This window comes from Gobio gobio (genome assembly GCF_949357685.1).
Source record: "Gobio gobio genome assembly, chromosome: 7".
NCBI lineage: Eukaryota > Metazoa > Chordata > Actinopteri > Cypriniformes > Gobionidae > Gobio > Gobio gobio.
In genome coordinates, this window is record NC_137103.1 from 1,243,833 (window position 1) to 1,269,193 (window position 25,361).

The 25,361-nt window shown below is 40.0% G+C and overlaps 1 protein-coding gene across 1 annotated transcript; it reads left to right on the forward strand.

The window, feature by feature from the left end:
* The first annotated feature begins 1,567 nt into the window (after window positions 1–1,567).
* On the forward strand, window positions 1,568–24,694 carry LOC307129114 (uncharacterized protein). Its single transcript, XM_079821305.1, has 2 exons — window positions 1,568–1,799; window positions 23,308–24,694. The coding sequence occupies exons 1-2, from the start codon at window positions 1,616–1,618 to the stop codon at window positions 24,339–24,341; spliced, it is 1,218 nt and encodes a 405-aa protein (XP_079677431.1). The 5' UTR covers window positions 1,568–1,615; the 3' UTR covers window positions 24,342–24,694.
* Window positions 24,695–25,361: the final 667 nt, after the last annotated feature.

Here is a 25,361-nt window from a genome sequence, read left to right on the forward strand (position 1 = left end):
GTTTCAAGGCACTTCAATGGGCCTTTAAAGATAGCATGTCGGCAGGCCAGGCTTACGTTTTGGTAGCCCGTCTGAAAAACACATTGCCCCGGGATGTTGGGCTTTGTGAGCCGTGGCCCATAACGTTACAAGTCCGAGTCTGATCACGAATGAACCAATAGCACCTCAAATAAAGGATTCTCCAACCTGTGACAGCGCTAATGTATATTCAGTTAGACACATACACATAATCAATACTGTCTACTTACTAATCTGTAACAATGCAATACTATCACATATAAAAATATGTTTTACTCACAGAAGTGTGTTGCAGCGTTCCTGTCAGATCCAATATAGAAGGAACAGCATTGTGTTTTAATCTCAATCTGTCTGCAAATCCAGTCTCGACCTGTGTCTTGTTTGCAAATGATTCTGCAGTGAAATGAAGCGAACAAACGAGCACTGTCTTACACACGTGAGCTGGAACTTCATTAAAAATAAAGTTCAACCTCTCATTCCTAATATCAGAATCCGAAGGAAGATAATACCTTCATCATCCAGGCACAGCGTAATATATTTCTCTCTTAGGCATGTTCATAGCACGAGTCGGTGGGCGGGGCTACAGAAGCAGGCGTTCTTCTTCTTCTGTTGAGGCGGCGTTTCTGCATTCTATTACGTCAGTGGTCGACATATTCTGAGAGCTCTCGTTTTCTGGGCCTGATGTCTATAAAAGCTTTTCTTTGACTAACAAGGAAGCTTTCAGCTCTGAAACTTACAGGATATTCTTATAATATGAAGAACTTTTATATATCAAAAGCTCAAGGGAAAGTTGATTTCTCAATTCATCACCCCTTTAAATATACATGCAGTGAAGATAATGTAGGCGTTGCCTGAACCACATTTGTGTGGCTATAAATGTTTAATATATTTTTTTATGAAAATTAAAGGAGGCAGAGTGGAGTTTTATGGCATATTTTTCTCCTGGAGAGCCTTGAACGCACGTCTATTTAGCTTCAAACGCTCGATGTATACGCACGTCCAATTCGCTGTGGACGTGTGAATGGATTCAAAATGTTCAAGTGTCCAACTAGATGCAGTAGACACGAATTTGAACGCAGCATTAGGCAGTCTATTAGCGAAAGAAGCGCTTTTCTTCCTGTCTTCTTCGAAACAAAAAGTTGCATCGTGAATGACGCAAGCGTGCTTCCCGGGGGAGTGAGGAGGGGGGACAATCGCACTTGGGCACGGTACAAGGCAACCGTGCCTAGTGTGAGTACACCCTTAAAGTTTGTCTATGCTGTTTTTGACTTAAGTGGGCCTGACTGAAGTACATTTATAATTGTTATATTCTTGAAAAGCACTGGTGGCCACTACTGGAAAGTGAAAAAGTGGTTGCATTTCACTCTTAAATATCTGTAGTAGGAACTCTGCTTATACTAGAGAAACCTACACAAAGAGAGAAAACTGGAACAAATAAATATCTTTTCACATCAATGTTGGAATGCAGTGACTGTTGGTAACTGACATCGATTGCTGACGGTTCTGCCTTGAGGCTTGTGTGTGTGTGTGTGTGTGTGTGTGCGCGTGTGTGTGTGTGTGTGTGTGTGTGTGTGTGTGTGTGTGAGTGCGTGCGTGCATGTGTGTGTGTGTGTGTGCGTGCGTGTGTGTGTGTGTGTGTGTATGTGTGGGTGTGTGTGTGTGTGTGTGTGTGTGTCCAGCCCTCTGGGGAGCTTTATATAAGATAGAAATCTCTCAGACAAACATCTCTCAGACTCGATCGAGGAGAAGCTGCTCTTCTGACTCCGGCGACAGTCACACAGGTAAGTGTGTTTATAATACTGAGCGCTTTTTTTGTATTACAGACATATTAATTATGCAAATTAGTTATTAATCAAATAGGCCTACAAAGAAATGTAATATTTAATTCAGAAGAAGATATTGAATATAAAATACAGGGCTAAGGAGTAACCTCGACTAATTTCAGTGTTAAATATTGAATAAAAAAAACTTGATCGTATGTTTGTGAAACATGTCAGAGAGTTTCCATAAAGTTCCTTAGAACAATATAATATAGTGTTTGTGGTTTGCTTTACAACCAGTCATTGAGCTTTATTTATCAGACTCCAGTCAGACTGATTATATTGCTCATATGTGTATTAAGTGTACATGAGTAAAACACGCCTCTATAGAAAGTTCCTTAGAAAGCTATTCAAGATTTCAAGCAATTTAAATTTTTTTTTAACATTTTTTATTATGATAGGACAGTAGGTAGACAGGAAGCGAAGTGGGAGGGAGAGAGAGAGACAGGATTAGGAAAGGTCCACGAGCCAGGACTCGAACTCGGGTCGCCCGAAGCGCAACAGCGCTATATGTCAGCGCACTGCCCACGAGGCTATTGGTGCCGACCGATTTCGATCTTGATTCAGTATCTATTCATATGTATATAGCTTACTGTACATGTAAGGACAAATAAGTTTGCCTTTTTTAGCACTTTTTAAATTTTTATTTGGTTAAATTATATTTGCTCACATTCATTAATATTCACTTGTGTGTGCTTATATAAGTATCTTTAAAAATATTAGGATGTAAGTTATTAACGTTCCAAAATTTCACATTTAAAGAATAAACAACATTTAATAAACAATATTTATTCAAATGCAAAACCTACAAATAAGTAAGCAGTTCTGATCTGCAATACTTTGTTTATACATGGCAACAAAAAAAAGTTACCAAGTAAAAGGAGTTTAAATCCCTACATTAAAATGATATTAAAGAAAAACAACAACACAAAAAAACACAAATCATTGTTAACAGATTAGAGGAATGTTCTGTAGTAGTGGGAATTTCGGATCATTTTACTGACTGTGATCTTTGAATCTCGTTCAGCAAAATGAACAAATCTTTTTTCAAGTCATTTCAACAGAATCTAATTAAAATTGTGTAAAAAACACATTTAGTACTTTTGGAATAAAAATTAACTATAGGCTAATGCAGCCATGGCCAAACTTTGAGAAATAAATTATTAATTAATAGCTTGCTTCAGGCTATTTATGCAGTCTGTTAGTTCACCTCACCTGTCGATCCAAATCATTCTTTCTTTTGTCACTTCACATTTAATCAAGTCTGTACCCCGGAGTGATTAGTACACCTCTCGTGTCTTCGGGTTTGAGCCGTTAGTTCCGTCATCATGTCTGAACTGGGCCGTGACAGCCTCATATGCAATGCATGCAGTCCGGAAACAGAAAAGATTATTTAATCTCTCGAGTCTTCGGGTATGAGTCGTTCATCAAGTCCCCATAGGCTGAATGCAGAAACAGAAAAGATTAGTTCATCTCTCGAGTCTTCGGGTTTGAGTCGTTCATAGAGTCCCCATAGGCTGAATGCAGAAACAGAAAGGATTAGTTAATCTCTTGAGTCTTCGGGTTTGAGTCGTTCGTTCAAGTCCACATAGGCTGAATGCAGAAACAGAAAAGATTAGTTAATCTGAGTTCATCATATGAACCCTATGGTATTCTGCGGACACCACTTGGACAAACAGCCTTTGAGTGATGATAGTCTGCTAAGTATCTCATCACTCATTCTAATTGGGAGGTGACCAGAGCAAATTTTTTTAGCTGCCATCGTACTTGCAAGTTCACACACCTCTTTAATGTTCATTTTGGTGATCTCCGACTGGTGAAGTCGAACATCATTAGTGCCGATGTGAATAATAATCTTAGAGAATTTATGATTAGCATTAGCCAGCACTTTTAAATTTGCTTTGATGTCAGGCACTCTGGCTCCCGGTAATCATGTGACTATGTGAAATTAGATTAAAGCTAGCGATGTCAAATTTGATGTGATAGGCAATATTAGACAATATATGCCGATGTGTTATATTTATATTTATAGTTATATTTAGCAGTCTAATTAACAAGGAATTATATCAAATAGAGATTCAAAAGCAAAGCTGTACAGAGCTACAGACGCGAAACACTCAGCAGCAAGACAGACAGGAGGCAGACAGGAGCAATTGATCACTTTGGTAGAGCGACCCATTCTTGTTTGAAAAATGTGGGTACACTATTGGAAGACTACTGGTATCTACCCCTTCCACTACTCTCACATTCTTTAAAGCATTAATAAGTGTAGGTTCATTCAGTTGGGCTGTTTTATACTGACCTGTTAACATATTATGCCCTGGCCCCTCTGGACCACTATCCCTTGGGTTGACCCTGGCTCCTCTGGTTCCATCTGTATATAAACCCTCCATTGAGTGATGGGTGTTCTGAGGCTAACTCCGTTGCTTTTAGGTTGTCTCCCCCATCCATCAGTATTTGCACTGGAAGGCAATGGTGTGCCAGACAGATGTGTGACTGTGTGGTTTGTTCCCGCCCCCTTTAATCAACGCAGTTTCGGAAGGCGCCACCTGATGAAACACTTCGAAGCTTCATTTAGCCATAGTCACGTGACATGGGTGTTTCGAATCACAGTTCGGAGCAGTGTTTCGAAACATCTGCGCTTCGGGATCTCGGCAAAGCCCCGAAACGTCTGTTTCGCGTCTGCCATCCCTACTTCTACACCGGGCACACAAGTGCTCTCATCCTAGATGTGCCTGAGACAGCTTCACACTAGGGCAAGGCATGTTTCGGTTAGACATAGTGTGTCTTCGTTACCCAAAGTGTGGTTACAGACGCAGTGCATCTTTTCAAGATGTATATTTGGTGGTAGGAAACCAGTGTTTGCAATCCTTGTGTCCGGGATGGAGCATGCTACTGTGGCAATATGTGATGCTCGTGACAATCTGTTGTCTCGAGTGCCTTTGGGTCTTGTTCCTTGTTTCTCTACACTCATTTTGGCCTGTTGAGGAGCACTAAATTCATGGGACTCACCGGCTGTATGCTGAAGGCTTTCAATAATGAAGCTCTGCTGTGTGATTCGTCTGGTTGGATGGTTCCACAAGTAACTTTGTTTCAAGAACTGCAATCCTTTGTAAACATCTGTGGCAGTTTGTGCAGCAGGTAGATTCTTGAACTAGAAGAGGCATTTTCTTATCCTTTTGAATGTGGGCAGCTGTGTTTTCCCTTCTCCAGAATGTAAGCTGATGGTAGAGGGGAGTCTAATTGACACGGTCTCTGCAGACACTTCAAGGTCATGCGTTGGTCATGTCTGGGCGCAGGTCCACCATCTGATCTGGATACGGCCCGGATCCGGCTGACTGCAGTAAACCTCGGGATAAACAGAGAGACTAACAATAGCGTAGATGCCATTCTTTCTTTCTGTAACGAGTACATCAGGAGTTATGGGAAGTGTTTCCGGTTCCGGCTGACCTAGGGCTGGGCGATATATCGCATGACATTGTTAGGCACATCTCGTCAGTAAAGCCGGTTCCTTGATTAGTAGTAAATCGCCATCACCTGCTTTCAGATAGAGCGGCATTTACTACACAGAGCCGTTGTTCACTGACAAGCTGAGCCATATCGCATTAATTATCGCAGGTGATACGTCCGTGATAATTAATGCGATATGGCTCAGCTTGTCAGTGAACAACGGCTCTGTGTAGTAAATGCCGCTCTATCTGAAAGCAGGTGATGGCGATTTACTACTAATCAAGGAACCGGCTTTACTGACGAGATGCGCCTAACAATGTCATGCGATATATCGCCCAGCCCTAGGCTGACCTAGTTAATGCAGCCTAACAATCATTTAATTGAGAAAGTGTTTTATGTGTATGCCACAGTAAAAAGATGTGTTTTAGTCTAGATTTAAACTGACAGAGTGTGTCTGCTTCCTGAACAATGTTAGGAAGACTGTTCCAGAGTTTAGGAGCTAAATAGGAAAAGGATCGACCACCTGCAGTTGATTTGGATATTCTCGGTATGATCAACTGGCCAGAGTTTAGAGAGCGCAGTAGACGTGATGGAGTATAATGTGTTAAGAGCTCGCTCAAGTACTGGAGATAAACCATTTATTGCTTTGTAAGTAATAAGTAAGATTTTAAAATGTATGTGATGTTTAATAGGCAGCCAGTGCAGTGCTGACAGAACCGGCTAATATGGTCATACTTCCTGGTTCTAGTAAGAACTTGAGCTGCTGCGTTTTGGACCAGCTGGAGTTTGTTTATTAAGCAAGCAGGGCAACCACCCAGTAGAGCATTACAATAATCTAGACTTGAGGTCATGAACGCATGAACTAGCATGTGCCGTAATTTATATATATTTTTAAGATGGTTGAATGCAGTTTTACAGATGCTAGAAATGTGGCTTTCAAATGAGAGATTGGTATCAAAGAGCACACCCAGGTTCCTCACTGACGACGAGGACTGGACAGAGCAGCCATCAAGTGTTAGACAGAATTCTAGGTTACTACTTGTGGAGCATTTCTGTCCAATAATTCAAAATTCATTTTTTTCTGAATTAAGTTGCATGAAATGATTAGTCATCCAATTTTTTATATCAGCTATGCATTCCCTTAATCTTGTGAATTGGTAAGTTTCGTCAGGGCGTGAAGAAATATAGAGCTGAGTATCGTCAGCATAATAGTGGAAACTAACGGCATGCTAATGATATCTCCAAGTGGTAGCATGTACAGGGTGTAGCATCTGGAGGCCCTGCGGTGGATCAAAGGGAGTCGACTCCATGGGATACCAGAGATGTTCTTATCGTCTAAGATTTACACATATAAACTGGCCCCAAGAAATCTGAGCTGAATTGACCCGTTGTCGGGTATAGGGTCTGGCTGACATAATGCAGACCAGCCCTCAAAGGCCCCTACAAGACTTCAAAAGGGAGGCAATCTCTCCTTTATCACCTCAGAACACTCACACTCACACACACACACATACACACACAACACACACACACACACACACACACACACACACACACACACACACACACACACACACACACACACACACACACACACACACACACACACACACACATGTTTGTTTTTGTGAAATGTGAGGACATTCCATAGGCGTAATGGTTTTTATACCGTACAAACAGTATTTTCTATCCCCTTACACTGACCCTGCCCCTAAACCTAGCCCTCACAGGAGACTGTGCAGTTCACTTTCTGTGAAAAAAAACTTGTTCTGTGTGATTTATAAGCATTTTGAAAAGTGAGGACATGGGGAACGTCCTCATATTTCACCCTCTTTTTGTAATACCTATGTCATACCACTGACATTATACACATTTGTGTCCTGATATTTCACAAAAACATGCCCACACACACACACACACACACACACACACACACACACACACACACACACAAAGACTCACCCAATGCACACAGACAACAGACAATTCCCTTATTCAGCCCATGAATAAACTATTCCAGAATGTATATGATATGTCCCTGTGTGAACGTATCTTGCCTAGGTTACACTCTACGAAGTCATGATATGTGTGATGTTAAAGTAATTTTAAATGCTTGCATTAATCTGTAAAGTGTGTATTTCTTCTTTTATACTTTCAAACCAAAGCGTGTCTGGTCTCTAAATTCTCCTTGCACTCTACCCTAACCAATGATTTGCAGTATGTGATTGTGAGATGCATTATTAGTAGGCTTAGCCACTTTGGAGTGAAACTTTACTAATTCTGAGACCTCATGAAAACATGCAAATTGCGTCATTAAACAGAGACAAAGAAACTCTTTCCCACTCAGAATCCACCCTCGGGATTGGTCAAGTTAACCAAGGAGAGGTGGGGACCAGTGGTCTTAAAAGACAAAGGACAGGACTTTCTTTCGGTCATTCCTTCTCTCTTGCACCTTCCTCCTGTCACCAGAGTGCGGCTCGCGGGCAGGTTCAGCCAAGCTTGTTGTCCTTGGATGATCGCGACTCTCAGCTTGGACGGAGACTACTTTCCCTTCCTCCGTACCCAGCAACATTCGCTCTCAAACTACCCACTTTCAAACTGCCCACAGATCGGAGATCACCGGAGAAACTGAGAAATAATGCTCCAGCTCAAAGAAACTCTGAGAGGAATCACACACATTCTTTTACTCATGCAAGTATTTAATTCTATCAAAATTTAGCTACGTTAAGATAATGTTACCTTGTTTAAGGTGATAAGTTATTTGCTGGCTCGATATGGATATGTTTTGTGAAATTGCCATTCCGGACCCTTCTCGACCCTTCTCCCTTTCTCTTCTTTCTTTATTTTCTCCTCATCTTCTTTCGTTACCTTTATTTATTCTGTATATACATGTATTCTTTGTTTAGTCATATGTATTCGTAGTATCCATTATTAAAACCAATTATATCCATGGTGATTGTCATTGTTGCCGCTCACAAAACAGTCCTTTTAATGTCAGATCTAGCTACGAGCTCTTATAAGTATCTTTGAATGCTTTAATTAATATCCTAATAGTTCGGAAAGTTTGTCCTTTGTGGCCAGAAGGACGACCTTTCCCAACAATTTGATAAAACAGAATAAAACTTTGTGAGAGTTGATAAAGATTGTACTGTCCGTGCGGTAAACGAACGGAACAGACTGAGCTTGAATTCATTCTTTAAAGGTTATTCTGTAATGATTTAATATATATATATATATATATATATATATATATATATATATATATATATATATATATATATATATATATATATATATATATATATATATATATATATTCATAGTTAATTGCAAGTTATTGTTGTTAACCATATATATATATATATATATATATATATATATATATATATATATATATATATATATATATATATTGCATAAATACCTAGTCAGGTATTCCCTTTTGGGTGGATTTGGAGATATATAATTTAATCATAACCCGTTATGATTGATTATGACTGACTAAATATAATTCCCTATAACACCCATAATTCCCTATTGTAATATAGGGCCACATGGGCCACATATATTAAAATTCTCAATTTTAATATATGTGGCCCAAGCGCTACAAGGGTGAAGAGCAACGGTCCTAACACTGAGCATTGCGGTACTCCATACTGAACTCGTGATCGGTGTGACATCTCTGACATCTGTGACATCTGTGACATCCCAGTTCTCACCCCCACACACTGTGGATTTTAGATCAGCCACTTCCACGACCGAACATACTCTCTCCTCATTTTCCACACTCACTGAGGCCGAAGTATCTAAACGTCTCCTCTCCAGCCATCCTACCACCTGTCCTCTCGATCCCATTCCCTCACATCTCCTTCAAGCCATCTCTCCTACTCTCCTTCCTGCACTCACACACATCATCAACACATCTCTCCTACACTCCTACCAGCACTCACACACATCATCAACACATCTCTCCTACACTCCTACCAGCACTCACACACATCATCAACACATCGCTCTGCACTGGCACTTTCCCTACCACTTTCAAGCAGGCTCGGGTAACTCCACTGCTTAAGAAACCCACTTTAAACGCATCACTCATAGATAACTACAGACCTGTCTCTCTCCTGCCATTCATAGCAAAAACTCTTGAACGAGTTGTTTTCAACCAGGTTTCATCCTTCCTCTCACAGAATAACCAGCTGGACTCGAACCAATCCAGTTTCAAAAGGGGCCACTCCACAGAGACTGCACTACTGTCGGTCACCGAAGCCCTGCGAATAGCTAAAGCTGAGTCCAAATCATCAGTCCTTGTCCTCCTTGATCTATCTGCTGCCTTTGACACGGTAAATCATCAAATTCTTCTGTCCACCCTCTCATCACTGGGCATCACAGGGACTCCGCTCCATTGGTTTGAGTCTTATCTCACAGGTAGGTCCTTCAAGGTTGCCTGGAGAGGAAAGGAATCCCAGGCGCATCAACTGACCATGGGGGTTCCTCAGGGCTCAGTGCTTGGACCTCTCCTTTTCTCCATTTACACTACTTCATTAGGTCCCATCATACAGGCACATGGCTTCTCATATCACTGCTATGCTGATGACACTCAGCTCTACCTTTCATTCCAACCAGACGACCCCACAGTAGCTGCACGAATCTCCAGCTGTCTGGCTGACATCTCTGCATGGATGAGTAAAAATCACCTACAGCTCAACCTGGCAAAGACTGAGTTCCTCATCTTTCCCGCCAGTCCCACTATGCAACATGACTTCACCATCCAGCTAGGTGCATCCCTGATCTCCCCTTCAAAATCAGTCAGAAATCTTGGAGTTACATTTGATGACCAGTTGTCCTTCAGAGAACACATTGCTAAGACCGCTCGCTCTTGCAGGTTTGCGCTCTACAACATCAGGAAGATCAGACCGTTCCTAACAGAACACGCAACACAGCTTCTTGTCCAGGCCCTGGTTATTTCTAGACTTGACTACTGCAATGCGCTTCTGGCTGGACTCCCCTCTTGTGCGATCCAAACACTTCGAATGATCCAGAATGCAGCGGCACGTCTGGTCTTCAACGAGCCCAAAAGGACCCACGTCACACCACTCTTCATCTCTCTGCACTGGCTACCACTCGCTGCTCGCATCAAGTTTAAGTCGCTGACGCTTGCCTACAGAGCCACCACGCACTCAGCTCCTGCATACTTTGACTCGATTCTACGTCGCCACACCCCCACCAGAAGCCTTCGTTCAACCAAGGAGCGAAGACTTGTGGTACCATCACAGAGAGGCAAAAAATCCCTCTCCAGAACATTTTCATTCAACGTTCCCAGCTGGTGGAATGATCTGCCCACCGCCATCCGAAATGCCGATTCATTGACAACATTCAAAAGTCAACTAAAAACTCATCTCTTCCGTGAGCACTTAACCTCCTAAAAAAAAAAAAAAAAGAAAAAAAAAAACCGTTCCTTTCCTCTTTTCCTCTTTTCCTCCTCTTTCCCGCCCTACTCTAGCCTGTGCTACACTGAGAAATGTACACGGACCAATTATTTCAGGCACTTGTTGCGCTCACTCGACTCTTCACGACCAATCGCTTATTGTACCCCCAAGTTGTAAGTCGCTTTGGATAAAAGCGTCTGCTAAATGCATAAATGTAAATGTAAATGTACATCTCTCTTCATTTACTAAATAATTTGTAACTCTGATGAGAGCAGTCTCTCTACTATTATACGGTCTAAATCCTGACTGGAAATCCTCACAGATACCATTTCTTTCTAAAAAGGAGCATAATTGTGAGGACACTGCCTTTTCTAGTATTTTTGACAGAAAGGGTAGATTTGAGATTGGCCTGTAATTGACTAATTCTGTAGGATCAAGTTGCGGTTTAATAATAGCCAACTTAAAAGTTTTCGGTACATATCCTAATGTCAAGGATGAATTAATGATATTAAGAAGAGGATTTATGACCTCTGGAAGCATCTCTTTTAAAAGCCTAGTCGGTATAGGGTCAAGCATACATGTTGATTTAGATGATTTAACGAGTTTAGCCAATTCTTCTTCTCCTATAGCAGTGAATGAGTGTAATTTTGAGTGTAACACTACAATGCTCTGTCTGATGTGATACTGTAGTGGACAGCTGCATGGTTATACAGCCCCAAATCAGAAAAAGTTGGGACAGTATCGAAAATGCAAAAAAAAAAAAAAAAGTGATTTCTCAATTTACTTTGACTTGTATTTCATTGCAGACAATATGAACACAAAATATTTCATGTTTTGTCTGGTCAACTTCATGTCATTTGTAAATATGCATCCTTTCCTGTCATTCAGACCTGCAACACATTTAAAAAAAAGTTGGGACAGGAGCAATTTAGGGCTAGTAATGAGGTAAAATGGTTAAATAATGATGTGATTTGAAACAGGTGATGTCAACAGGTGATTGTAATTATGATTTGGTACAAAAAGCAGCATCCAAGAAAGGTCTAATCCTTTAGGAGCAACGATGGGCCGAGGATCGCCAGTTTGCCAACAAATACGTGAGAAAATTATTGAAATATTTAAAAACAATGTTCCTCAAAGAAAGATAGGAAGAGATTTGGATATTTCACATTCAACAGTGCATAACATAATTAAAAGATTCAAGGAATCTGGAGGAATTTCAGTGCGTAAAGGACAAGGGCACAAGCCTAAGCTGAACAACCGTGATCTCCGATCCCTCAGGCGGCACTGCATCAAGAATCGTCATTCATCTAGAAGCCATATCACCACATGGGCTCAAGGCTACTTTGGCAAACCTTTGTCAAGTACCACAATACGTAGTTACATCCACAAATGGCAGTTAAAACTGTACTGTGCCAAAAGGAAGCCCTATGTTAACAGTGTCCAGAAGCGCCGTCGACTTCTCTGGGCTCGGAGGCATCTGGGATGGACCATCACACTGTGGAAACGTTTACTGTGGTCAGATCAATCAGTATTTCAGGTATTTTTTAGGAGGAATGGACGCCGTGTGCTCCGGACCAAAGAAAAAAAGGATCATCCAGACTGTTACCAGCAACAAGTCCAAAAGCCTGGGTCTGTCATGGTATGGGGTTGTGTCAGTGCCCTTGGGAAAGGTAACTTGCACTTCTGTGAAGGCACCATTAATGCTGAAAAATACATAGAGATTTTGGAGCATAATATGCTGCCTTCAAGAAGACATCTTTTCCAGGGACGTCCATGCATATTTCAACAATACAATGCGAAACCACATTTTGCACACATTACAAAGTCTGGCTGCGGAGGAAGAGGGTTCGGGTACTTGACTGGCCTGCCTGCAGTCCCGACCTGTCTCCAATAGAGAATGTGTGGCGCATTTTGAAGCGCAAAATGCGACAACGAAGACCCCGTACTGTTGCCCACCTTAAGACTTGTTTGCAGGAAGAATGGGACAAAATTACACCTGAAACACTTCATCACTTGGTGTCTTCAGTCCCTAAACGTCTTTTAAGTGTTGTGAAAAGGAATGGCAACATTACAAAGTGGTAAATGCAGGTCTGAATGACAGGAAAGGATGCATATTTACAAATGACATGAAGTTGACCAGACAAAACATGAAATATTTTGTGTTCATATTGTCTGCAATGAAATACAAGTCAAAGTAAATTTAGAAATCACTTCTTTTTTTTGTTGCGTTTTCCATACTGTCCCAACTTTTTCTGATTTGGGGTTGTAATTTTTTTCCTAATATTATCAATCTTGCATGTAAAGAAGTTCATAAAGTCATTACGCCCTTTAGGGAAGGGCCGTTACACCAGGGTACACGAGCTGCATAACTGACGCGGGGTGGGATGCAGTTTGTGTACGTTGCGCAACCTAGATTACTTTTTAGGGGCTGGGCGATGCACCCCATCACACCAGGCCGCCCCAGAGATTCCAGGGGAGGAGGTCCATGGGGGGGCCAGAGGCCCAGGCGTTTACGTGCAAGATTGATAATATTAATTCAATTCAATTCAATTCAAATTTATTTGTATAGCGCTTTTCACAATACGCATTGTTTCAAAGCAGCTTTACAGAAAGTGCATTTCATAAATGTACATTGAAAAATTTTAGAAAGAGAATGTTAAAGAAAAATGTTAGAATAAGTTAATCAATCATGTATTAATTTAGGCCATAACAACGCTGGCGTTGAGTCGTCTCTTCACAGGCGTCGAGTCGTCTCTTCACAGGTGTTGGGGCATCTGAAGTCTCCATGAGAGGCTGGATACAAACTGGAGCTGACGAACTAGTTACCTCGGGACTAGTGTCCCGAGATAACAACAGAAAAGCAAATGGGAAATAATTAGCATAGCTGCTGTTCAGAATATTAATGCTTTTGATCCGATTTAACTGTAGTATAAAACGTATTTATAATGTGAATGCTTGGCTAAAGAGATGCGTCTTTAATCTAGTTTTAAACTGGGACAGCGAGTCTGATCCTCGAACAATATCAGGAAGACTATTCCAGAGTTTAGGAGCTAAATGTGAAAATGCCCTCCCTCCTTTAGTGGACTTAGATATCCTAGGAATGACCAGAAGCCTCGAGTTTAGTGATCTTAAAGAGCGCGATGGATTGTAGGGCGATAGAAGATCTGTTAAATACACTGGAGCTAAACCATTTAGGGCTTTATAGGTCAGTAGCAATACTTTGTAATTGATACGGAACTTAATAGGTAACCAGTGTAGAGATGATAAAATTGGTGTTATATGATCATATTTTCTTGACCTAGTAAGAACTCTAGCAGCTGCGTTTTGGACTAATTGTAGCTTGTTTATTGATGATGCAGGACAACCAGCTAATAAAGCATTACAGTAATCTAGTCTCGAGGTCATGAATGCATGAACTAACTTTTCTGCATCAGAAATAGATAACATGTTACGTAGCTGAGCAATGTTTCTAAGGTGGAAAAATGCCGTTCTTGTAACATATGAAATATGATTTTCGAAAGACAAGTTGCGGTCTAATATAACACCCAGGTCTTTTACTGTAGTGGATAAAGTGACAGGATATCCTTCTAAGTTAAAGTTGTATTGTGAGAGGTTTTGTGGGCAGTTTTTCGGACCAATAAGTAATACCTCTGTTTTATCTGAATTTAATAGCAGAAAATTACACGTCATCCAGTATTTAATATCTTCAACACACGCTGTCAGTTTAGATAATTTAGCGTTTTCATCTGGTCATGATGAAATATATAATTGAGTGTCATCAGCATAACAGTGGAAATTAATTCCATGTTTTCTTATAATATTACCAAGTGGCAGCATATATATTGAGAATAGCAGAGGGCCTAGCACGGATCCTTGCGGAACCCCATAGTCTACTGATGTTATCTTAGATTTTTTCCCCATTTAGACAGACAAAATGGTAGCGGTCTGATAAATACGATCTAAACCAGTTTAATGCCTGTCCCTGAACACCAGTGTAATTTTGAAGTCGATCTAATAGTATTTTATGATCTATAGTATCGAACGCAGCACTAAGATCGAGTAGAACTAGTATTGAGATACAGCCTTGGTCAGAAGCTAGAAGTAAATCATTTGTGATTTTAACGAGTGCGGTTTCTGTGCTATGATGCGGCCTGAATCCTGATTGAAATTTTTCATAGATGTCATTTTCTTGCAAGAAAGAGCACAATTGAGCGGACACAACTTTTTCTAGTATTTTAGACATGAATGGAAGATTTGAAATTGGTCTGTAATTTGCTAGGTTAGTATGATATAATTGTGGCTTCTTAAAGAGAGGTTTTATGACTGCCAACTTGAATATTCTTGGAACATGACCTAAAGATAAAGACGAGTTAATAATATTGAGAAGAGGCTCTTCCACTACAGGTAACAACTCTTTCAGTAGTTTAGTGGGTATTGGATCTAATAAACATGTTGTTGGTTTAGATGCAATGGTAAGTTTATTTAGCTCTTCCTGTCCTATAGTTGTAAAGCGGTGTAGTAGTTCTTGAGGGGCGATAATTGCGGTTGAATCATAAGACATCATTAAAGATTGTACATTTACAATTTTGTTTCTGATGCTTTCTATTTTCTCAGTGAAGAAGTTCATAAAATCATTACTACTAAACTGTAACGGAATATTTTGCTCAGGCGATGCTTGTTTATTTGTTAGTCTAGCCACAGTGTTAAATAAAAACTTTGGATTATTTTGATTATTTTCTATTAGTTTGCGGAGATGCTCAGCCCTGGCTGCTTTTAGGGCCTTTTTATAACGTGACATACTATCTTTCCACGCGATTCTAAAGACCTCTAAATTAGTTTGTTTCCATTTACGCTCTAAGTTACGAGTTTCTCTCTTGATAACATGTGTAGCACTGTTGTACCATGGTGCTTTAGTTTTCTCTCTAACCTTGTTTTAATCTAATTGGTGCAACAATTTCTAATGTACTAGAGAAAATGGTGCTCATACTGCTAGTCATTTCCTCTAGTTCATCTGTTTGTTTGGGTTCACTGAGCAGCTGAGACAGATCAGGTAAGGTATTTGAGAATCTATCTACAGTGGTTGGAAGGATTGTTCTGCCTGGTCGATAACGTGGCGCAACATGACAGATTTCACAGAGTCCAAAACAGCATCCCACCTGTTGTCTATTCGACAGGGCCCCTGTATGCAGTCCGTGTACACTTCAATTTTAGGCTAGCAATACTTAATTAATAGCTGTAATGTACATCAGTGTTTTGTATTGCATCCCCTGTGTGGTGTACAGTGGGATTTACCACATAAAACCACTGTAAATATGAAATATGACCCATTAATGCATTGTACACGGACTGTGTACAGGGACGTTGTCGAATAAGTTATAAGAATAACCAAGCTGAGTTAGAGCTCCGGGAATGGGGAGGGACCCATGTGCCCCCTCTAACCCCAGAATATGGAACTCCAAGTCGCCTTGGCTTTGGAGTTACGCCTGGTCAAAGATGGGACTTTGACCGGGTGTATCTCGTAAACCATGCCGAGTTGGAGCTCCAAACTCCAGGCATGGGGAGCTATCCATGTGCACTTTCAGGAACGCAGTCCTAGGACCGCATTTCTAGGACCCTAGGTTTTTATTGACAACGCCACCTAGCGAATTAGAGGACCAGCAAAGATGGATGACGATCAGAGTGTGAGTATCACATGTGAATCAGTTTTTATTTTAACATTAAAAACAATTGTGATGCATTTAATTGGAAAGTTAACGTAGCCGAAGTGATCGTGATTTGCTAAATAGTCTTGAATGCATAGCTATCATACGTAAATTAGATAGTGCTATAAATGAATTTTTAGGACATTCGTTTAAACTAAACTTGCATGCAAGCTTGTGTTGACTTAGTGACAGCACTTAGTTTGTGTCACAATTGTGTCTTAAGACAACTGTATTACGTTCGTTGTGAAAGCTTGTTAGTTACTAATTTTTTTCTTCATTTTAAGTAAGTTAAAATAATCGTAATGTTTTACACTGCATGAAAAGTGGGATTTTTTTATGTGGCACTGTAGATTGCCATGAAACTTCAGGTTTACGACTGTTCACGGCAATTTGCAGGCAACACCAAAAACTGCCGTAAATTGACGGAAATTGACGTGGGCCTTGCTTGGCAGTTGTCCCCCCATGACCCCCCCTCCCCTTAATTCTAGGGGAGGCTTTATCATGTAAATGAACATGCTGTGAGCTACACAAATGCAAATCAGAGTATAGCAGCAGGGGGAGTTTTATCTAGGTTCTGAATTTTTTTAACTAAAACATTTTAAGTTAAATGTACTCGTTTTAGTTCACATTACTACATTTTTAGGGCAACCAGTTTGCTCCAATTTTTTAAGTAGATTCAACTTGTCCGGGCTAACAGAGTAGACTGTCACGTGCACACAGTCAGCCTGTTTAACGTTACCACACAACACATGACATGTTATGAGTACGTCTCTTCATTTTGGCATGGTTTTATAATGTTGATTGAGACATTGACATTTTTATAGTCAGTCATAACAGAGGCCATCATAATAATTGACTGTTAAAATACCACGTGTTAGATTGTGTCATGTACTCTATATGAATTGCTTTCAAGGACACAGCTCAGGGCAGTCAGAAATATGACAAAAGATGAATTAATCGGTCAAGTCATAGACTTACCCCTAATTTATGTCTATTTATTTATATAAAATTTACTTGTTGAAAAGAGGGGAGAGCATCCAGTTGGTAGGTAGTGCTGCAGCATACATCACAATGTGTGCTTTAAATATTTAAAGGACAGGAAAAGTCATATTATTGTAGAAATAACATGTTATTTCTATTCAGATTTCTTGCATCTTTCTCCATTATTTGTTTTTTCTCGGTTCAGATGTGCTTTATTGACATGAATGTTTCAAGAACCTGTTCAACCAAATCTTTGTATGCAACAGTATGCAATAACAGTAATATGAACATTATTTGGTATGAAGATTGATATAATTTTGTATTTATATAATGTGTGTGCTCTGTGGTGACTAAGATTTGAAAAATTTAAATTTGAAATTCAAAATTAGAGAGTTAACAAGTCCATCTCAATGTTCCTTATTTCATTAGCTTCTCTATCTTTCTCTAGGAGTCAGTGAAGACGTTGTCCATGAAGTTCTTCCTATGTGGTTCACATCATGAACAAATTTGTTTTTGTGTGTGTTCAAATTCAACTGTTGCAATATATTATTTTATAAAATATACACAATCTTAAATCTACCGCAGAGTCATCCTTGTGTATTCCCTCTGTACTTGAAAATGTGATTGACTGAAAGGCTATACCATTCCTTGTTTTAATTGCAATAAAGAAAGCAGTATTTGGGTGTAATAAACCTTTAAAAACCTCTAAAAAAATGGGTTAAAATACTGCCTTGGTGGCACTTGTTTCGGATCTCCAAAACTAGGGTCCTGGAAATGCGTTCCTGGGATTGTGGTTCTCCGATTCGGTAGGTGGCGCTGTCAAAAAAAATAGGGTCCTAGAAATGCGGTGCTAGAAATGCGGTGCTAGAAATGCGGTCCTGAAAGTGCAGCCTCCGGTATTGCAGACGGATAATGTTGACTGGTTTTGATGGTTTTTAGTATTTACTAATTCGTGGAACAGACACAGTCTCTATGTGATATTTAGGTGAAAGAGTCTCAATGTGTTGGGATTTATCTGACTTCTGTGACGTGAGACAGCTAGCAGACGGTCGGTTAATCCGACCATCCTGGATTGACTTGCTTCAAGCATAGAAGCTAACTCTGTTGTGTACCGGCGTCCCTTTGTAGCTTCCGTGTATGCTGTCACGTGCTACGTTATGGCACAGCGGCAATCAGGATTGGATTTGTTGCATATGTACTACAAACACGCTGCGCTGAAGCTCACTCCCCAAAGTGTCATTACAGACGCAGTGTCTTGTTCCCATCTCAAGGAACAAAGGTTACATACATAACCCGAGTCATTTTCCAGTGAGACATGCTTTGGATTGACCAAAGACTTGTGAACCAGGTTAATCATGCTTCCAGAGTCTATTGACTGACTATTGACCGATACAGGGCATGTCATGGCTTGGAACGCAGAGTTCCCCAATAAGGCAGCAAAAAGGTTATTTTTCAAGCCACTTGAAGACTCTGCCGTTGCATAGACTCATCTGTCTGATTGCATTACCATGAAATGTGTCCTACTTCCCCACACCTTCTTAGTTTTTACGATGTGCTTTCGACCGGGGATTCTTGATGGCTTTTACTACTTTCTATCATTGTTTTCATTAAATCCTCAATTTTACAATGAATTGACTGTGTACGTATATCTTAGAAAACAGGCTTGTGAGGTCCTCCACTTCACTCTGGAACATCAGCAGTCATCCACTAGCCTGCATTCTCCACCATATGTGACAGCATGAGAGGCTCAGGATCTTTAGCTTATGCAATTTTCCCGTAAACACCTCTTCAACATTTTGGGTTTAATTACCACAGAAGGTTTTCAACTTAAATCTCTTCATCTCACAACACGACAATTTCATTTTCTTTGTTTCATACCAGTATGGGTCTTTCCCAGCCACACACACCCTTCACCATTCTCTCACACCTTCTATTAGTCCCTGCTGCTTGTCTTATTAGCTACAGCTGCTCTCTCAGACAGTCTGGGTTTTGTAGTCTTTAATGCATAATCATAATGAGTTATGAATAATTATTATGATCATTTATGAATATTGATTATGAATATATTTAATAATTTAGCCCAGACCGGTTCATGTTTGGGCGGTGTTTGTACTTTTATTTACTTTTGTTTTATAAAAAATATTCAGTCAACTATCACAAACTGTGCATCATTTAAAAGCTAAAACACATCTAAAGAACATCATGTTCTGAACTTTTTTTTGCAATAAATTCACCAGAGAGGAAATGGTTAAAATTAAATACTAAAGTACCGGCCATTTAAACATCAACAAAATAAAGGCAGTACTCATTTTTAATCTCATGAAACTTTCGTAAATATATGAGCAAATTAGTTATAAGATTTATTTGCGCGTAAAATTGACCTTTACGAAAACTCTGCAGATTCTTAAACACTTCGTACACCACGGATTCGGTAGATAAATGTGTGTATATTAATGAATTACAAACATTCGTAAATAGGGCGCACGTGCACGCTCATTCATAATTAGCATAATCCCCGCCCCTGAGTTGCTGCAAATGACATGTCCAAGAATAATGCTATACAGAATATCCATGGCAGTAATGTTACTAGTATCTCATTTTGAAGAATATTACTGAATAAACAGTTTGGCCTGATGGAAAAGTGGCTTCACCAGTCTTGTATGTTCTGTATCGTCTTAGTTAACCCAAAGGCTCATACGCTTTTGAACTGAAAACGAGCAGAGTTTTACTAAAGGTCCCATGATGTGGATTTTTTAAGCATTTTTTTATAATGTTTCCTGCGGTGTACTTATATTTTTTATATGATTTTTACATCATAAAATGTCATAATTTAGAAATAAAAGGCCTAGCCTAACTCACCCGCAGAGGTTCTCTCTGGCTGCAGATTATTCGAAACTCAGTGGGCTATAGCGTCACCAGCACAGTCGATAGGAAGCGTGATCTCATTTCTTCATTCTTCATTTACATATTTTGTAAATGTCTTACCGTAAATACATAAACAATGTATTATTATTAGTAATATGCACTGCTAAGGACTTCATTTGGACAACTTTAAAGGTGCTTTTCTCAATATTTAGTTTTTTTGCACCCTCAGATTCCAGATTTCCAAATAGTTCAGCCAAATATTGTCTTATCATAACAAACTATACAGGAGTGGAAAGATTATTTATTCTTTCAATTTAAAAAAATAGACCTGTATGACTGTTTTTGTGGTCCAGGGTCACATTTATCACAGCACACGCACGCACGCACACACAAACACAGCTAAAAAATTTGTTTTTGGACATTAGATGTGCCTTATTTAGAATGTGTATTTTTATGATAGCATTAAAGGGACTGTTGTAATGGGGTACATTCAATGTAGGCTAATATACTGTAGGCCGATTATTAAGCTTAGTTTCATCTTACCAGTTAAAATTTAGTCTGCCCTTTTGGTATTCATTTAATTTGTGATTTTAACTCCAGCTTTAAAAATCATTTATTTAGATTCTTGAATCTAATAACCATCTTGGGCACATGTATAATTGATCATTGTAGCCTTATTTAGGTAGATTTTCTGTATAGTACTGTATATTTATTTTTGGACTGATATTGGTTAATAAAGTAAGTAATGGTATGCGAGAGAGTCATTGCGTTCCTATTGGTCTGTGTTAGAGGAGCTCAGCTTAGCCTGACAGTTAGCCTGTCCCGGACTAGGTTAGTTTCCAGCATAAGTTGCCAGAGTAACTGAGTTTGAAACATTTTAAGTTTGCTGTATGTATTTACTGCCCTCACTATGTGCACACATACACTCACCTAAAGGATTATTAGGAACACACACTAATACTGTGTTTGACCCCCTTTCGCCTTCAGAACTGCCTTAATTCTACGTGCCAGTGATTCAACAAGGTGCTGAAAGCATTCTTTAGAAATGTTGGCCATATTGATAGGAGAGCATCTTGCAGTTGATGGAGATTTGTGGGATGCACATCCAGGGCACGAAGCTCCCGTTCCACCACATCCCAAAGATGCTCTATTGGGTTGAGATCTGGGGACTGTGGGGGCCATTTTAGTCCAGTGAACTCATTGTCATGTTCAAGAAACCAATTTGAAATGATTCAAGCTTTGTGACGGTGCATTATCCTGCTGGAAGTAGCCATCAGAGGATGGGGACATGGTGGTCATAAAGGGATGGACATGGTCAGAAACAATGCTCAGGTAGGCCGTGGCATTTAAACCATGCCCAATTGGCACTAAGGGGCCTAAAGTGTGCCAAGAAAACATCCCCCACACCATTACACCACCACCACCAGCCTGCACAGTGGTAACAAGGCATGATGGATCCATGTTCTCATTCTGTTTACGCCAAATTCTGACTCTACCATCTGAATGTCTCAACAGAAATCCAGACTCATCAGACCAGGCAACATTTTTAAAGTCTTCAACTGTCCAATTTTGGTGAGCTCATGCAAATTGTAGCCTCTTTTTCCTCTTTGTAGTGGAGATGAGTGGTACCCGGTGGGGTCTTCTGCTGTTGTAGCCCATCCGCCTCAAGGTTGTGTGTGTTGTGGCTTCACAAATGCTTTGCTGCAGACCTCGGTTGTAAGAGTGGTTATTTCAGTCAAAGTTGCTCTTCTATTCTCCTCTGAATTCTAGTATCAACAAGGCATTTTCGCCCACAGGACTGCCGTATACTGGATGTTTTTCCCTTTTCACACCATTCTTTGTAAACCCTAGAAATGGTTGTGCGTGAAAATCCCAGTAACTGAGCAGATTGTGAAATACTCAGACCAGCCTGTCTGGCACCAACAACCATGCCACGCTCAAAATTGCTTAAATCACCTTTCTTTCCCATTCCGACATTCAGTGTGGAGTTCAGGAGATTGTCTTGACCAGGACCACACACCTAAATGCATTGAAGCAACTGCCATGGGATTGGTTGATTAGATAATTGCATTAATGAGAAATTGAACAGGTGTTCCTAATAATCCTTTAGGTGAGTGTACATGGCTATGAGGCAAGCTTAACACTGATCTGGAACTGAATCCAAGTGCATTTAATGGAAGCGGTGTAAAGATGAAAAACAACAATAGAAAACACATTAAATTACAAGATATTAGATGAGTATAAACATCTTCTGATACATTTTCAAATATAGATAGCATAGCATAGACAACATTACCATATGTATATCCCACATCAGCTTACATTTCCCTTAGTATACACATGTTCACACAAGCTTTAAACTGCATCATTATTAAACGTTTCTTAATGAATATCCAGATTACAACATAATTCAACAAGCTGAAGAGTACTTGATAGTCTAATATGTACATTTACACTCATCTAACATCTCCAAATACAACATCATGATCTATGACAAACTCCAAACACATTAAGAACACACTTACAGACTATGGCAGAATAAATGAAGTGTGGATGGAGATGGGATGGGCTGTGTGCTCTCTCAAACTCCTCAACACAATGGCTGAACAGCACATGCTCTGCTTAAATACAGGCACGTCACCACTAGGGGAGCTAAGCTGGAGCTGAGAACAGCACAAACAGAACCCACGATAAGTCTGACTAAAATAAGCCAGGCCTGTATTCTAATCTTTTTTTTTGGAACAGCTCCAGTGAAACACTAAAAATTCAACTCAAAGTCCAAATCAAATAAAGACCAAATATGACAGTTCCAAGTAAAGTCCAAGTTTAATAGGTGTATTGTGAAATAAAAAGTGCTTCTTCTGCTAGATGATTAAACGCATTGAAACAAAAGCTCAGGATTATATCATCAGTTAGCGTTCATGTTTCCTCCCTCATATATAAAGCTGTTTTGGTAATCGGTGAGCTCAATCTATAGAAGGACTAGAAAAACATTATTCATTTGGTGTGGAGATTGAATGATTGTCTTATTCTGTGTTGCAGGTTCAGACACGATGACAGGCATTATTCCCAAGAGCAAAGCAAAAGACACAGACATCTGTGTAGTGGGCGGATACTATTATATAATCCGCTCTGATCTCGGCTGCTTTATGAAGACAAGGGATTTAAATAAAGGTTTAGGTATCTCTGTTTTCAGTCTGCATCCTTCCTGCAAAAATGGAGACCATTACATTGGAGGTGAAGATGACTACTTCTACATCATCAAGGGCGATTCCTACCGCAGAGTCACCGACCTGACGACAGACAGCGATGCTGAAGTTCATAACCTTTTGTCCATCTACCAGGGTGGAGACCACTACTTTGCAACTGATGGCAAGTTTTACATCATCTTCCAAGGAAAAGGCACTTATCAAACAACAACAGACATGACTCAAGACACGGTTTCTGTTGAAATAAACCTGCATCCCAACTGCAGAAACGGTCTCTATTACTGGGGCATATCAAACGACTGTTTCTTCCTCAAGCCAGACTCAAAGTGGGGAGTTGAGTACTACAAAGGTACCGACTTAAGCAAAGATGAGCCCACTGGTGTTTATTCTGTTCATCCAGATGTTCTTAATTTCCTTCCTGGTGGGCTGGCAGTAACTAAAGGCCCAGCCTTTGGTATTTGGGAGAATATTAAAACTATAACTAATTACAACTATACAGCAGTGAAATGGCAAAAGAAAATCAATAAAAAGGTTGGATACAATAAGGAGAAGATGACCAAGATCACGCACTACTGGAAGATAGCCACGTCAGCCTCAATTGAAACTGGAGACCTTACCAAGTTAATTACGAAGTGGCATTTCTCCTTTCCTGGAGGTTCAGATGTCAGCACTGAAAGTGAAAGCTGGAACGAAGTGACTGAAGAGGAACAAGAACTCTCATTTGAGCTGAAGCCAAACGAGTCTGTATATCTGTGGCAGTACAAAATGGGTTTTGGTGAAGAACCAGTGTTGTTCTGGCGTGATGTAAAGATTACTAGGGATCCAAAACCTCCGACTGAAGTCCCGCTGCGACCCGAACAACCATGAAAACCATGACCAAACTGTAAGCAAAAGCCCAGAAAGTAAGATCAGATTCCAGATATCAGACCACCACTTCAGACTCACTGTCAGACCACCATAATACATTAAACTTGCCTGATCATTAATAGAATAATATTGATTATTATTACAATATGAAGTAAGTTAAATAGAAAGTACATATGAATAATCAAAACTTAGGGATGAGCAAAATGTCCCCTGTAGAACAGCTTTTATATGGGATGTCTCAACTTTCAACCTTGCACAATTCTACTTTGAAATATTTTTATTAGGGGTGTGCGATATATTGACAAAATTATCTTAATATTTTGTAGGACTTTCTCAATAAAGATAATGAAACTATATTTTGCTGAGTGTGTTATTGTACTGGTACCGTGGCAGGTTTAGGACTGCCGTGGTCAGCTGACTCCTAAAATTTATGATATTCTTCATATTCTGTGTGGTGGTCAGTTCACAGCATTGACAGAAATCATCTTTTACAATAAGTTTACATAGATTTTTATATTTTATGGGCATTTTTACATTTTTTTTTAAATGTGTGGGTTTAACCTTTACATGCATCATCTTTTGTGTCAATTTCATAATTTCATCAAATTTACTTATAATAGTAAGACACAATAGGTGTTACCGCTTCCGCTAAAGGATCTATCCTGCTTCCTTCCTCTCCCGCTATAGGATCTATCCCGCACCCTCCCTCTCCCGTTATAGGATCTATTCCACACCCTCTCGCTCTCGCTATAGAATCTATCCCGCAACCTCCCACTCCCACTATAGAATCTATCCCGCTCCCTTCCGCTCCTGTTATAGGATCTATTCCACACCCTCCCGCTCCCACTATAGAATCTATCCCGCACCCTCCCTCTCCTGTTATAGGATCTATTCCACACCCTCCCGCTATAGAATCTATCCTGCAACCTCCCACTCCCACTATAGAATCTATCCCACACCCGCTATAGGTTCTATCCCACACCCTCCCACTCCTGCTATAGGATCTATCTCTCACCCTCC

What these genes read in the sequence shown, in the direction of transcription:
- LOC307129114 (XM_079821305.1), top strand. Translation starts at nt 1,616, where the DNA reads ATGTGTGTGTGTGTGTGTGCGTGCGTGTGTGTGTGTGTGTGTGTATGT. An exon ending in CTCCGGCGACAGTCACACAG is followed by an intron (nt 1,800 to 23,307) that starts GTAAGTGTGTTT and finishes TCTGTGTTGCAG; the next exon opens with GTTCAGACACGATGACAGGC.